Genomic DNA, 16361 nt, shown 5'->3' with positions numbered 1-16361 from the left:
ATTTTGCTGTTAACAAGCAAAAACCTGTATGTCTGGTGTTACAAGCAACCCTTCTCAGGGCGTTTGCACTCAAATGAGCTGACTTTCTGATTAAAAGTAGATGGGACAGAGTGCTTGTTTGGTCTTGCAGAAGCTCTGGATGGGGGTCTGTCTTTGTGACCTCTGTGAACAAAGAGAGGGGCACTCACCACTTCTTGGACTTGAGCCTGGGAGCGGGGCTTCTAGGGATCAGAAACAGGGCTCTCATTGGGTGCATATCACAAAGAGCTGTGGGGGGAGAGAAGAGAATGTTAACACTGGATGTTTTGTACTGTCCAGCAGATCTCAGCCTAGATTTTAGAAATAGACAGGACAAAATACCCATTTGTTGAGTTTGTGCCCAAACATAAAATCAGATAGCATATTTTGTTTATTATCTCTTGAATGCTTCATTCTGTTTGGACAGTGATCAGGACCATGACAAGAAGCAATATATGTATGGCTTATATATTAATTTCCTTTACATACAATAAAGACCTGCTCTTGTCAGAAAGCATTTTATTGTGTATTGCACTCACACAATGACGCTAGAAAGCGTGCGTAGAAAGCTGGCTACTAAAGGCTTTATTCACACTGCAGTTAAACATGGATCAAATTGGATTTTCCCCACTCACATGTGACACCAATCGTGTGCCGGTTTACCCTTGGGGCGAAAAATGCACAGCTAAAAACAAAGCAAAGCACATAAAAAAAAAAAACTTTATCCATTTCCTAAACCATTTAAACTGTACTGACATTAGCACTCAAATATTGAGACCCTTGTTTTGTACAGTGACAACGCATGTCAGAATGCAAATTCTAATGCTTAAATTGAGTGCATAAATTCTAATTTAATTATATGATGGTATTTGCTGATGATGTTAGGATGAATATTCCAGGGTGGGGTGTTTAACACATCTAGGCCAGTTTCGCAGCATTGCCTGTTTAGACAAGTGCATGATATGAGTCATATTTAAAAGTCGTGTGAACACTGTCAAAGCATGTAGTTCTGATAATAGATTCTGTAAGCGCTTTTCTTGAGCTGACACTAAAAATACATCTATATCTTAAATGCGCTGCATTAGTTCCCAGCACGCCTCACTATAAAACTGCTCACAAACAATATCAAGCATCAACAAGAGGTTAAAAACTCAATTTTCAACATGTTTGTGAAGTCCAGCAGCTCGCTTTCACCAAATCAACCAAATATGAAGCTAATACCAACTCTGGAACAGGATTGTGCGGCTTTGATAGACGCAGATGGCCAGTATCAGACTACATGGGCAGGTGCGAGCGGGTTCCCAGCACAGAACGGTCGCGGTTTGAGGATACAATGTCTTTCAGCCTGGCAGCAGGGATGGCAAGCTCATTCCAATCTAGAGGACGGTCGAGCTTAGTGAGTTTGTCCAGCAATGTCACTTTTGGCCACAGATCTGTTGCTACATACCGAGGGCCAATATGCCAGTGCCAACAAAAATACATGCTCAAACACACACACACACATTTCCATTTGTTGTCAGCAGTCACAACGGTGAGTCATCTCTCCAATGGACTACATACAAAAAAGAAAAGGAGGCAGATTTGTCCTCAAGTGCACCGCCCAGCAGCTTTCTGTCCCCTGACCAAAGCAGTACCACCCTGCCAGGGCACCTTCCTACAGGATTATTCCCCTCTCCGGCCAGGACAAGATCAGTACAGTCTGCCTGCCCTTTTGCCTATCCGTCACTGCTCAGCCATCTGTGAGACAGCCTTCCACTGAGAGCGGCTAATGTGGCTTGTCCAAACTCTGACCGCGTGGAAGGTCTTACATATCTAACAGATGCAAGGAAGAGGTCTGTGACATACACATAGGTTTCAGCCAATGTCATAATGCGACGCAACTAAACATACGGCAACTTTTTATATGCGCTGGCTTGCATCCATCAAGTTTCAAAATGAAGGTACATTTATTTGCAAAATATTTAATTCACTGTAGGCACTGCTTCAGGGTTATGTAATTATTTTTTGTTGTTGTTAAACTTCCACAAAGTGAGAAATCTGCTCTGATGAACTTGAGAAATGAAGTAGCCTTCTCCTGATGGACCTTTGGATGGTGTATACCTTTATGAAAAGTCCCAATATCCCAAATCCCAATATACACAAAGCAGTGAACCATGTTACTCACGTGGGGCTCCTTCCGCCATCTCAATGGCTGTGATTCCCAATGACCACAGGTCACTCTGAAACACAAGAGAGGAAAACTCACGTGAGATGGGACATTTTTTGTTTGTTTGCCCCTTAAAATGGTGTAAAATTGGTCTGTCCCATCTAAGAGGTCTTGATCTTTTGAATGTAAAGTGCCAACAGATTTGCAAACAAGATGGTTGAAATTAATATCTGCTATTCATTCAAGAGCTATTTAATTCATTCCGACACTGGGATAAAACAGTTGGTTTCAGAGCTACAATGATTCGCCCATCCCAGATTCACATCTTTGTTTCTCTCTACACACAAATGTTACCACAGGTATGCAGATAACAAACAGGTGTGATAACCTTTCATTTCTCTTCCATGGAAGTCTGGCTGCCTGACAGTTTCACTGAAACGGCTGTCAGTAACCAATTAAAGAGTCTGATGGATTCTATTGAAACTTGTTGAGTGATTTTACATTACATTTCAAAACAATAAGATGAGTTAAAGTTCCACCCTTCTATCATCTGTCCCTTCTTCAGAGGGAAGACAGACTCACGCCTGCTGATGCCCTCTTTTATTCCAAGGCACTGCCCAAGAACAGTTAGATGAACTAGTCTGTAACACAAGTAACCTAGCTCGAAAAGTAGCTAGCTTCAAACGCATCAAAAGTCTGTATTCTCTATAAAAACCTCAGAGCTCTTGACATTTTTGACCGCAATCAATCAACTGAAATCACACAACAAATGGAAATGTTCTAAAACAAAATCAAAGGAGATGTGGTGATAAAAGCTAAAAAAAAAAAAAAAAAAAAAACTTAACTAGCAACCCTACTTAATGTTTATTATTTAATATCCATTTAATTAGTAACAGGATTAAGTTACAAATCTTAAGATGAACAGAAAACAAAACCGCTCATATATTAATAATAATTCATTTTTCTGAAAATCCTTTTGCTGAGAATTTGAAATAGGAAAATGAGATTTCGAAAAGAACAAACCTAATACAGTACAGGCTTTTATCAGTGGTGCTGAGCATTATGTCTATGACAAGTAGGTAATTTGATATGCCAATATAAATGCCATGCAGCAGAGAGTAAAACCACTGCACAAAGATGACATTTCATTCTGCAATAAAATCACTTTCTTTCTTTACATTTGTCTGAGCTTTGAGCTAAACCAGGGATGAATTTTTAAACATACATTGACATGGACTAGAGCCTAATACTAAAGAGAAACAAGCCAATATTTATTTTGACAGGAAAGGGGAGGATGATGGCGTGTCCTGTTATAGTGACATTATCAACGCTGCCAGCCGCAGCACAGATCACTGTATTAGTGTGAGTGACTTGTGGATAACGGTGACTAAATTATTACCAAGGCGAGCTTATTAGATTTTGATTGCATATGCTCACGTGTGTATTGAGTAAATTGAGAAGCCGTGATCAATACTCTCCTCCCGGCGAAATCACTGCAGACCAATTTGAAACGAGAGCGCTCTGCTGTTTTGCTGTTATAGAGTAGAATTGTCATTGGCTGCAGTAGCACAGCAACAACCAAAATTTATTTGTATGCGTTTTCTCACAACCTGATTATCACTTCAAGACCATGTCCTGAAGAGTCTCATGTGTCAAAGATTATATATTTCTGAGAAAGGAGAGCTCACCTTATAGTCATATGTGGCATCTGGATTCTCATCACATGCGATGACCTCTGGTGCCATCCAGTAAGGAGTGCCAATGAAAGTGTTCCTCCGGCTCACGGTGCGATCTAGCTGTGCACTCACACCAAAGTCCACTGGGGTGCAGATGAAACAGATGGAGAGGAAAACAGCTTGATTACTTTTAAGCAAATGCTGAGAGCTACAGAGGTACAACAGGTAGGACTAACTGCATTTGATATTTAACAGGAATGAAAACAAGCCTGAGAGGGATAGAAGTACAGTGCATTCAATGGACTGTACTGCTATTTAAAAACAAACTGATTGTTCAGCTAACAAAAGTTACCCTCCCCCCAAAACAATCAGTAGTTGTGGAAATTACGAGATCTAAGACCTTTATAAAATGTGTGCCATTGTAAACACTATAATCTGTCCCTCACAGCCTCATTTGCATCAGCGTAAGATTCAACATGGCATCTAACCTGATTAGGGTCTATAGGCCATGATGCAATTACTTCTCTACCACTGTGAGCAAACGAAGTAGATACAGCACCTAAAGTACAACGGAGGCCCTTGTTTCAAAGTTATTCAACAATTATTTTAGTGTAATGTCATATACTAACCAGATGTGATCCAATAAAGTGATAAAGATTTAGTTCTGACAAGTGGAAGATATCATGGTGTGGTCACATTTACTGTTGCTGTGTGAAAATTTGAAGACAAAATACAATAATTTCAACTGAATTGTGAATTTTCCACATGGGGCAAAAAAGTTCCCCACATAGAATTTATTCATGTTAAAGTTCACTTGAATTTGCTGCATTGAGTGGCGTTTTATGTATCGCTATACTATTGCGAAATTGGTTTGCCAAAATTCTCTAAGTTGACCACAATTTCACCAGTCGAAAAATGTCCAGTAATTAAAAGTATTTGATGTTTAATGTCTGCATGAAATCAAAGTTGCCTTTATACTTTACTAGCGCATCATTGCTATAGTCTTGATGTGAAAAATTAATCTATGCAAGTTAAGCAGCTGAAATTTTTTTTTATTTGTAATCTTTAATCAAAATCTCAACTCTGCTTCTGCTCTGGAGCTGCATTCCTTTTCTGATGACTGCTTGGGCAGAATACCCTTAAACACACACCTCCAAACGATAAGATGCTATGAGTGAGAGATTAGAGGAGGAGCATTAATTACTCACCCTCATGTCATTCCAAATACCTTTGTTTACCTTCAAAATACAAATATAGATATTTTTGATCAAATCCAAGGGCTTTCTGACTCTGTACAGACAGCAATGGAACTCCCACATTGAAGGGCCCAAAAGGTAGTAAGGACATTGTTAAAATAGTCCATGTGATATCCATGGTTATCCAATACTATGTGATCATTCTTTTTCAGAGATGAATGAAGGTCTTACGGGTTTGGAATGACATGAGGGTGAGCGATTATTGACAGTTTTTTTTTTTTTTTTTTTACAATTTCTATATACGTTTACACAAAATGATAAGGGGTACAAAAAAAATCAACAGGTGCTGCATTTGTGGTTAGTGCTACACATGCTTTGAAGATAGATGACGCCCTATAAAGAATTGTAATACATAAGAAGCTAGTTTAACAAGACAAGATAAAATGTCATAAATCAAATAGGTGCGTTGAAAAGCGCCTGTGCTTTCAGGTATTTGGCCTCTCGTCACAGTAAACACAGAGATTTAATGAGATTTAATAAAAACAAATGTTCTCAAGGCAGAGAGACAGAGAAAATAAACCTATTTCTTTTGGAAATTTCTTTTTGCAATCACAAACCTTCAGCCTTCAGGATATTTATGAAATCTGCTAGAGTAGCACTGTCAAATAAAGGATGATCAATTATTTACCCCACACAGGCTAATTGATTTACCTCTGTTTCAGTCTACTCTGTCTCACAGTCAATGCTAATTTCCTCGCTGATTCTTAAAGGAGGCACCGCTAAATAACAACAGCACATTAGCATTGCTGGGCAATGCTTCTTTCACATTCCTCTGCTTTGAATCCTTCTCTGCACAGTCACAGTGAGGCCTGTAAATGCAATGCTAAGTTATCCGAGCCTCAGGGCTGTGCTCTCACCTAGTTTGACCTCCGCGTTCTCTGTTAGCAGCACATTCTGGCCTTTGATGTCTCTGTGGATGACTTTGTGATGGTGGAGATGAGTGAGGCCCTGGAAAAGAGACAAACATGAATTAGGAGAGAAAAAAGCAGAATCCTTCATTCAGAAACTAGGTTTTGAATGAGTACATTTAATAAATGACATTTTAGACTTAAAAAGTAACAATGTTCTTCCTGAACATTTATCTGCATTTTGCCATTCTTTAAAATAAATGCAACGTGGTATGATAATGTGTCATCTAATGCAATGACATTTTTTTTCTTTGGAACACAAAACGATTCATGCTCTAGATTTAAGGTCTTCTGAATGCATACTACATACACTACAATTTAAACAGCTATAGTAAAATTTATACTTTTATTTAGCAACAATACAGTAAAATGGACAGTTACTACAAATTCTGCTTTAAATAATGTTCTTTTAAACTTTATATTCATTAATGCAGCCTAAAAAAAAAGAAAAAAAAAGAAAAATCAAAACTGACCCCAAACCTTTGAACAGTAGAGAATTTGATTAGATAGTTGAAGTACACTATAGATAGGCCAATCTATACTGTTGCTCAGGTAGAATATCTCAGTACAGTTTTTTTGCACTGGTAAATCACCTACTGTAAAACAGCGTGCTTGTCCCAAATGCTAGTTTAAGCACAGCAGGGACAACAGTGAATTAAGCAGTTACCCTGAGGATCTCTCTGCTGATGTAGGCAGTCCAGTCCTCCCTCAGTGAGTTGCCCTTGGTGTTCTTGATCAGGTCTGTCACTGAGCCTGCGCCACAGAACTCCATCACCAGCTGTAGAGGAGACAACAAGTCACTTCCTGCAAATCACAGTCGTCCTTTTGTCTTTCACGCAGTCCCTTAAAAGACTCCATTAAATCAAAGTGAGAGATTTATGGCGTTGAGTCCATGTCTGATAGCTTTGTGGTCATCTATTTGATATTGTACTGCTACATTCACTTTTATTACATGAATACAATTTCAGCACCTTACAGATTTGTGAACAACCATTCAAAAACTTTCTAAAATGATCATGTCATTCCACTTTAATATGTTCCGTTTCAATAGTAAAAATGTCAACACCGAAACGAAAACTGTTCATTAAACCATTTCAAGGGGTCTTGAAACACTTTCAAACACTTTTAGCTCCAAATCTCATTTCTGTGCAGTTGTCCCATTTATTCTAATTTTGCACTCGCCTACCATTTGCTTATCAAAAATATATTAGAACAACCCACTTAAACTGCAAGCAATCACAAACAAAACCCAAACAAACAAACAAACAAACAGCACGATAGGGGCTGCCTGCTTTCATCAGCCCGTTACTATTTCATGGGATTCATGGGATTACGCCCCACTGAGCACGGGGTGGATTTTATTTAAATTAAGACGGAGAGGAAAGTCCCACAGATCATTAAAAATCATGATAAATATTGTAGAATTCAACACAAACAACCAAGTAGGGACATTCAAATGGAGGACATAAATCTTTGAGCACTGCTCAACCGCAGGCTGAGAGAGAGAAAGAGAGAGAGAGAGAGTGTGTGTCTATTAATATGCATGTGGATGCTGGGATAAATGTAGCAGACAGGAGGGAAGGCCTGTCATCATCGTCATGCGCTGAAGATCTGATCCGCTCCTCTCCCACCGGTCCATGTCTCTCAGACCCAAGACGTGCAGTGTTTAAAAGGCCACATCACTCAGCTTTTAATTGGAACTGATTTTGCTGCAAGAATGAAACTTGCTGGCAAAATGGCAAGTAGACAGAGATCAGTAGGGACTTTCACTTTAATATCTGATGTGAATTTCATTTAATGCGTAACCGAGTATAAATCTATAAATCAATTCAAAAAAAAAAAAAAAAACTAAACGAACGTGAAACCAAAAACAAAACAAGATAAAATCTCCAAAACAAAAAAACAAACAGGAATGAAAAGAAAGGGATGAAAAAAAGAACAGAAGAACACTTCAAACGTTTAACTTTCATTTAATCTATTTCCTTCGGATTATTTGGAATAATGGGAAGGGTAATTCCTCAGAAGCAAAAGGTGATATTTCTGTAATACGAGTAAGCCCATATTACAGAAGTTAAACAAAGCCATTAATCTTTGTCGGTTTGTTTTGCCAGGGAGAGGCAGTGAACTTTTACAGATGAAAACAGGATTTGTTCTCATGAAAAGGGCAACTGACAAATAACTAAATCTATTGTTCTAGTACAGAAATCTGAAAAAACTTTGTTTTGAGAAACACTACGTTTTTAGACACCTACCTCATGGAATTTATTCTGCGTAGAAGCTAAATTTTATTTGCTGCAAATGAAAATGACAAGTGCGGCCCATTAAATAAATTGCACTGTTGAGTACCTGACTGTTGTTTGTATAAAAAATTGAAACCACATTTTTCCAGAACAAAAACAACTACGCTATCTAAAAACCGGAGCCAAGTTACAAAAATACTAGCGATTTGTCATGCTACAACACTGCTGCATTCGACAAATGAACATAACACACCAGGAAATGGTTGCAAAATATAGCTAGTCAGCTTAGCTGATCCTCAAACCATCCGATTCAGCCTTATTCTGTTGTAATTGGAAGTGACTTGTGCTTCTAGCTCCTCTAATCGTACTTCAGCGGAGTGTGTCCTGTCTGGTCACGAGCCCTTGAGCACAGCCCTCAGGTTCAAATACTCCATGTCAGAGATGTGTGCTCAACCACACAACAGCCACTCAAGCTGGCTGCATCTGGAAATGGCCTACAGTTAAATAAGGAAACACTTTACATTATTCAGTTCTCTGAAAATGAACATTTGCTTCTTTGGCCAGTATGACTTAAAGGGACAGTACTCCCAAACATGAAAATGCTGTCATTATTTACTCATCCTCATGAGCTTCTTTCTTCTGTTGAGCGCAAAAGAAGACATTCTGAAGAATGCTGGTAACAAAACATTTGTTGGTAGTGACCGACTTCCAAAAAATACTGTGGGACTCAATAGCTACCAGCAACTTTTTGCTTACCAACATTTTTCAGAAATTCTTCTTTTGTGTTGAACAGAAGAAAGAAATAAAAATATTTTGAGTAAATTTTACCTTTATGAATTGCAAGCGCAAACAAGGATAAACCATTGTGTAAGAACAGCTCAGTAATCTTAAGGTGTAAGCACATCATAATCCACTTATGACATACAAAACCACTACAACACACATTAAAAACATCATGTGCTGCTTGACCTCTTTAATGCTTTATGAATCATGAGAAACTTGCTATTTTGAGTCTAGGATGCCATAAAGAAGGAAGAATGAGATCATTGAGCACTTCTCAAGAAGCTGTGTTTAGGGTGATGGTGCTTCTCTATTTTCAGACGCTGACTCATTTTCACAGACTATCACACTCAGCTGTAGGTCGTGATTCAGCACCAATGCATGTCTCCCAGACAGAAACATGTACATACAGTAGGACTGCATGATGTTTAGGCAGTTCCACAGCAACATGAATCTCAACAGAATCAAAACTCAGTTGTCTCAGTTCACTCATTTGAAAAGACCAGTATATGCTGTGTTTGATGCAGATACCTTAAACGATTAGTTCACTTTCAAAAATCCTGATAATTTACTCAGCCCCATGTCATTGAAGATTTTGATGTCTTGCTTGCTCTCTTCAGTCGAAAAGAAATTAAGGTTTTTATGGAAAACGTTCCAGGATTATTCTCCATATAGTGTACTTCAATGGGGATCAATGAGATCCAAACTGCATTTTCAGTGCAGCTACAAAGGGCTCTACACGATCCCAGCCAAGGAATAAAGGACTTATCTAGTGAAACAATTGGTCATTTTCTTAAAAACAAAAAAAAAGTACAAAAAATGATTTAACCTCAAATGCTTATCTTGCAGTAGCTCTGTGATGCGCGTCTACGACTTCACGCATTACGTAAACACACTGGAAAGGTCACACGTAATGTAGGCAGAAGTAGTAACAAACTTATTCTAGTTTGGAAGGAGTAACAAATTTGATTTTCTCCAACTTTAAAATTGTCCGACTTGTTGTTTTACCTTTTTTGAAAAGGGCGTTTGATTAACTCTATGCATAATAATTTTGTAAACACTGGGTTGGTACTGCTGCCTACATCACTCGTGACCTTACCAACATGATTACGTAATGCTTGTAGTCGTGGACAAGCAATGCATAGCTAGTGAAAGATGAGCATTTGTGGTAAAAAGTATATACATTTTTATTTTTTAAAAAGCCTTTATTCCTCGTGTGGGATCGTGTAGAGCCCTTTGAAGCTACACTGAAACTGCAATTTGGACCTTCACCCCGTTGGTTCCTGTTGGAAGTCCACTATATGGAGAAAAGTCCTGCAATGTTTTCCTCAAAAACCTTAATTTCTTTTCAACTGAAGAAAGACATGAACAACATGGGGGTGAGGTAAATTATCAGGACTTTCTTTTTTTTTCGGGAAGTGAAGTCTATATGTGAATATACATCAAAAATACTTCTTTATTTTATTTTATTTAGTATTTTTGTTTGTTCTATATGTTAACCAGCAAGCTTTAGTCAACCTTACAGTTTGAACGGGAGGTCTTAAAAGCTAGTCCAGCAAAAACCAGCCTAAAGAAATGTGAAAATGACATGCTGGTGTAAGCTGGTCTTTTTAAAAGGGCAGGCTTTCATTGCCTCTATGTCCTCTTCAACAGACTGAAAAGAATTTGCAATGTGCTGCAAACTAATCTTTGTGCACTAGGAGAAAACTGGAGGTGTAATTTATAGGCTTCAGTCCACAGCACTAACTGCTGTTAAGGTAGTGGAAGCAATCGTAAAATAGAAAGTGCTTATGCAAGAACGGCACTGAAGCTGAGTGCCAGAGTGAATGGATTCCCTTGGAAACATGCACGCCACCTACCTGAAAGAGCAGGAGCAAAACTGAATGTAGGGTTCAATCACATGATCATGCCGAAAGCTTCCTTCCCAATCTGTCTTTAGGCTTTTGATTGTCAGATCAGAGGGAATAGTGAAGAGGTCTGTGGCCCTCGAGTCTTACAGCAGTGGGAATGTCACCCTTCATCTGAAAGGTCTGCCCATTCAAGAGCTGTCACTCAGCGCTGATATGTGTCACAAATGCACTTCATTTCCTGCGATGCCTATCTTTATTGGTGGAGCGCTTCATCTATGTGCCCCTGTGTGTCCCTGCAGCCGCTGATAAACAACACAAATTACCCTGCCACTATCAGACCTGTCTTTCAGCTGAGGAAGAGAAGGGAAGTGGAAGAGGAAAAGAGTTGTCAGGAGAAGAAAATATGCACAAGAAAAGTAAACTAGAGTGGGAGATGAAGTGAAAGAATGAGTATAGACAGCAGATTTAAATAATGCCCTATCAGCTTTACTTATTACGGAGATCATTGCTTACTTCATTATACACAGCTGTCACTGGGGTGGTAACCTATGTTACAAAAGCTTAAAAAAGTATGTTTGTTAGCTCCTTTTGAAAGGGTATCAGCCCAGTAACAGTTCTGTACCTTTTGTCTGAGAGTGTAGGTCAATCACTATCAGTAGAATTGCAAAAGACAGTAACTTCGTCACTGGAACTGTGAACATGACTTCCAAGTTTTAAATGCAATTGATTTGATATCAGTAACACACTGATATCAGTTTTCTGCAAATCTGAGCATAGCTCAGACAAATCAGTCTTTCAATAGAACAGATCACTCAGTTTCTGGTAATTTTTACAAATAATGCAGTTAAGACAGGAAAATCAAACCTATTTCTACTGGAATATTACTATTGTATACAGTGAGTAAATATTTTTCAGAGAGCCTTGAATTAATTTTGTGTAAAATAAGTGTTTATTTCATTTATATAAAAAAATTATACTGGTCTAATTGGTATAATTAAATTAAATTATTATATATAGTAGTGGTTCTCAATCTATTTAAATTGAAGGCCCACCAATTGTCAAACAATATTTGAAAGGCCTAGGCTAGTATATTCCTTCTGGCATTTCTGCTATAATCATGACAAAGCTGCTAATTTTTAAACTGCTTTATTAACACAAACTGGGAGTTTATAAAAAAAAAAAAAATAATAATAATAAAATAAATTTTGTTCCTCCATAACTTTTAAGAACTGTAGGTTTTTCACTAAAAAGGTTGTTGAGGGGGGAAATATATTTTTACATTTTTTAAATCCTTGTTTTTTTTAAAAAAAAACAACATGTATAATTTTAATAAATGAAATTCAAATACAAATTAATTAAATAATGTAATTTAAAATCATCCTGTGACCCGGTTCCCTGGCTGAGAACCACTGATGTATATTATTAGATCATCCTCATCTCTAAATATTGGCTTTGGTTTTTGAAAATCCTATATTGGTCAGTCACTACATCCCAGCACACACCAACTCACAACTAGGGCTGCCCTTGACTAAGGATTTTTCTGGTTGACTACTAGTTGTTCATTTGAAGCATTAGTGGAGTAATCGCACTTCAATAATAAATAATTTAAATTATAATAATGAGCCTTTACATTGCCTAATAAGCGCTCAAGTGCACACATAAAGCTTGCCACAGCACCAGCAAAAGTATGCGTTTGGATGTCCTGCCTGATTTACTTTATTACCACAAAGACCAGCCGTCAACAATCTGTCCTTCATGGACTGCGTGTCTTATCCAACATGCATTTTTTTCCCCCTGCAACTAAGCGACTAATAAAATTTTGGTTGACCAAGCTTCTTCCAGTCGACTAACGATTAGTTGATTATTAGGGAGCATCACTATTCACAACTGAGTGAGAAGAGTACATAAAAATAGACACATTATATTATTCCAATCTTTGCAAAAAGGCTTCACAGCCTTTACAAAGTCCTTCAATTTTCCCAGCATAGAGCTCCATTAACTCTCCATGACAACAAGTCTGTAGGCGAGACAACGGTGCTTTGATTCCTGTTCATCAATGTTCATTCAAGGACCATTTATCATACACTTCCCTATAGGCCCATAAAAGAGCACACATATACACAGGGCAGTGTGTTTGAAGCCCAGATGGATACACTCTCTCTATCTCCACCGGCACACTGGGACACGGTACTCACCCACAGCTGGTCGTCCACACCGGGAGGGTTCTTTTTAATGAAAGCACCATAGTAGGTGGCGATGTTCCTGTGGTGAGAGTATTTCTTCAGCATGTTGATCTCAGCTTTGATCTCCTCCTCTTCCTCCTGTCAAGACACATGCAGCAGGGATCATGAGATATCTCCCTACTCTCAGAAGTAAAGCTTGAGGCCTGTGGGACCACTCCAGTGACCTATAACAAGAACTGATGGCCCACTTACAGATGCAGGTGCTTTTACATGAAGTAGATGGGGGGGAAGGAGGGCAGAGAGCACAGGATTAGCTCTTGGCCCCAAGAATTACATCCTGACTGGAGTGTCCCTCCGGGAGCCCCTCAAGCCCCCCAACTCAATGAGCTCTTCTCAAGAGCATGCTGGATTCTGCTGATGAACAGCTATTTGAGCTAATGACAACCCTCTTTATCTGCTCTCTCATTCACTACAGGTCAAACACATCATTCCAGGAACAACCCATCCTGATAACTAGATTCCCTCATTACCCAACCAATGAATTTCCATGACTTGGGAGGCATGTGTGTTTACTAGGCATTTGAAAAATCATCTTATAGGATACTGCAAAAAAAAGTGCTTTCAAGCCAATTACATATTAGAAATCCATGATATCTTTACAAGATTTGTTATCTATAACAGAGTTACAGATTATTTTATAATTATCGGTATATATTAGACGTACTGCTCGTTTAACACTAATTTTCTCTAATGCTTACTTAAAATGCTTACTGAATATCCATTTTAATATACAGTACATAATAATATAATGTTGTGATGCCTAAATTCACTTCAATCATTTCAAAATGTATTGGTTAGCACCATTTAGGAAAGTAATTATCAGCTTATCTGTATTGGCCTGGATTTTATTATGCGTGTATTTTATTTTTATGTTCAAAATGTTCAGAGATAAGCATAATTAGATTATTTATATTAACTGTAAAAAAAAAATCCACTTTTTTTATGGGAGCCATAAAACGTGTCTCAAAACCTAGTGCACTGTCAAACTAGACAGCATTTTTGAGCATCCTAGGCATTTTACAAACACTCATACATTGTCTAAAATGATGTCTATGAAGGCAGTCGATAAGGTCTTGAAACAGCCTTAGTCTATAGTACAGGGAAGACATTCGTCCCACAAAACAAGGATCTATGTAACCTGCTAATCAAGCGTTATTCACCTTGAGATAACGGGGCCGCCACAAGCTATTACAAACACAACCAACGGTGGCCAGTGAAATCATAACAGCTTGTGCTGAATTCGCTACGGTTTTTCAAAATCTACAACAGCTTATTAAATGCTAAATTGACTCTAGATTAAAAAATAAAAAGATCGATTGGAAAAATCTGCCGTTAAACAGAGCAGACGTGACTGAAATACTGCAAGTGAATAAAAAAAAAAAAAACTGCAGCCCAGTGACTGTCACTTGAGGGGACTCTTACTTTAAAAACACCGGAAGCATTTTAGCTTATCTTTTCTGCTCTATTGTAAAGAGGGATGCTAAAAGGTTATATTTTATCATCCAGAAAGTTAATGAGGAGAAAACTAAACCTTGAGGATATATGGATATAATAAAACCTCAAAAATAAGATCAACTAAGCCTAAAATAAACCTGCAGATTTGAGCAGAGCTCTTTTCAAGAGGCTTCAACACCTTGTCCTCAACAGCTTCAGAGCATAATAAGAGGTCAGTACTGTAGTACAGATGAAAATCAACTCACCCCTGTGACATCCATGCACTTGATGGCAGCCAGTTGACCCGTTTTGACATGTCGGCCCTGCAGAGAAACAAAAATAGATTGTGCTTAAGAAAAGCTTTAAACTTGGAATATCATTGTGATTTCATCATGCCGTGGAAACAACCAAACCTAAATATTTACCTAAATGTTCAATTAATATATTTATAGCTTCAAATATTCCTACTCTACGTAAACAAAAAACTATTTCAAACTAAGAACATAAACTGATTATATCCTTCCATAGAGAAGAGTGTTAGGTTCAGCTGGAATACAGGCAAGAGTCATGAAATGCCTAAATAAGGCCTGATTTTCATCAACAACATCTTTAATGTGCCAGTAAGATATATTTCAAGGAAGGCTGACCTAAATTCCAGCATGTTCTGTTTATCCAAATAAATACACCCAGAGAAATAAATACACCTCACAAAAAAATTATTGTTCTATAATCACTGAGAAAGAGGAGCTTGTTAACACTACAGATTACACCTGTCAAATAATACATCTCGATGGGCATATTTGTTTAGTTAACAATCATTTATTATCTCTTCGTCATGTACCTTATCTAAAAAGAATTGTTTCTTAAAATAACTAGACTCTCATGCACACCTCATATCATAACTATGTGATTTCAGTCTATAAAAAGACATTGATAAATACTTCTATTTTAAAGATAAGAACTTTAAGCCATGTTAATTCAAATTAATAATACACTGACTTGATATCCATACAGTTCAGTTCGAACTATAAACCTGTGCACTAGGGTGTAATAGAGTTCAGGGGTGGTACAAATATTTTTTTAAATTAAGTCTCTTGTTCTCATCTATGCTAGAAAAAATACATATAGAAAAGTAAAATTGTGTAATATTACAATTTAAAATAATTGTTCTCTTTATTTATTTCTTTTTCCTGTGATGGCAATGCCAAATTTTCAGCAGCCATTTACTCCAGTTTTCAAAAATCATTCTAATTGAAATAATTAAAAAGAAAAAGCTGTTAAGAAACTCAATACAGCAGGTTAGCAACTGATTGTCTCAGTATCACTAAACCACCAACAGAAGTTTATTGGTTTAAGTCCAGAGCAACAGTGAAACAAGGCGGTCTGTCCCCATTTCAGAGTCTCAAGGATCAAGGAAGTTTTGTTCACTGGAGTCCAAGTTGTGTCAGAGCTGTTAAACCCAGATTTCACTGTGGACTACATTTTTGTCAGGAGGGAAAAAAGTGAGCACCAGCTTCATTAATACAGGAAAGAACAAGTCACATCTTCCTCATAATATTCCCATCCCATTTTGCTCATTAACAAGGGCCCCGTGATTTCCACAATGCAGAAAACACAGACAGAATTGTGGAATCATAACAATGAAATTTACTGTATAACGTGACTGTAACTGAATTTGCTAAATTTTGGTGACGCTCGTGATGTTTTCATCCTCTGCCGTCTTAGTATACGAGTACATAAACACATAAACATAATCTCCAGATCTGTTCTGAGAGTCACTTCATGAGCATTCTACTGTTTCTTAAGGAAA

At 37.8% G+C, this 16361-nt stretch overlaps 1 protein-coding gene across 7 annotated transcripts in view; it reads right to left on the bottom strand.

Annotated features, from left to right (window-relative positions):
* Positions 1–16361, bottom strand: part of tnika (TRAF2 and NCK interacting kinase a) — an 88735-nt gene that overhangs the window by 24808 nt on the left and 47566 nt on the right. For all 7 annotated transcript variants that reach the window (XM_052547357.1, XM_052547353.1, XM_052547352.1 and 4 more), the window contains exons 3-9: positions 14818–14874; positions 13070–13195; positions 6672–6782; positions 5954–6044; positions 3853–3983; positions 2183–2237; positions 189–267 (exon numbers count right to left, since the gene is read on the bottom strand). In XM_052547357.1, coding sequence (XP_052403317.1) covers positions 189–267; positions 2183–2237; positions 3853–3983; positions 5954–6044; positions 6672–6782; positions 13070–13195; positions 14818–14874 — 650 coding nt within the window. The remainder of the gene's footprint in view (positions 1–188; positions 268–2182; positions 2238–3852; positions 3984–5953; positions 6045–6671; positions 6783–13069; positions 13196–14817; positions 14875–16361) is intronic.

Source organism: Carassius gibelio, chromosome B2 (assembly GCF_023724105.1).
Source record: "Carassius gibelio isolate Cgi1373 ecotype wild population from Czech Republic chromosome B2, carGib1.2-hapl.c, whole genome shotgun sequence".
NCBI lineage: Eukaryota > Metazoa > Chordata > Actinopteri > Cypriniformes > Cyprinidae > Carassius > Carassius gibelio.
The sequence above is the reverse complement of the archived record's forward strand: the minus strand, read 5'-3'. Positions and strand labels throughout refer to the sequence as shown.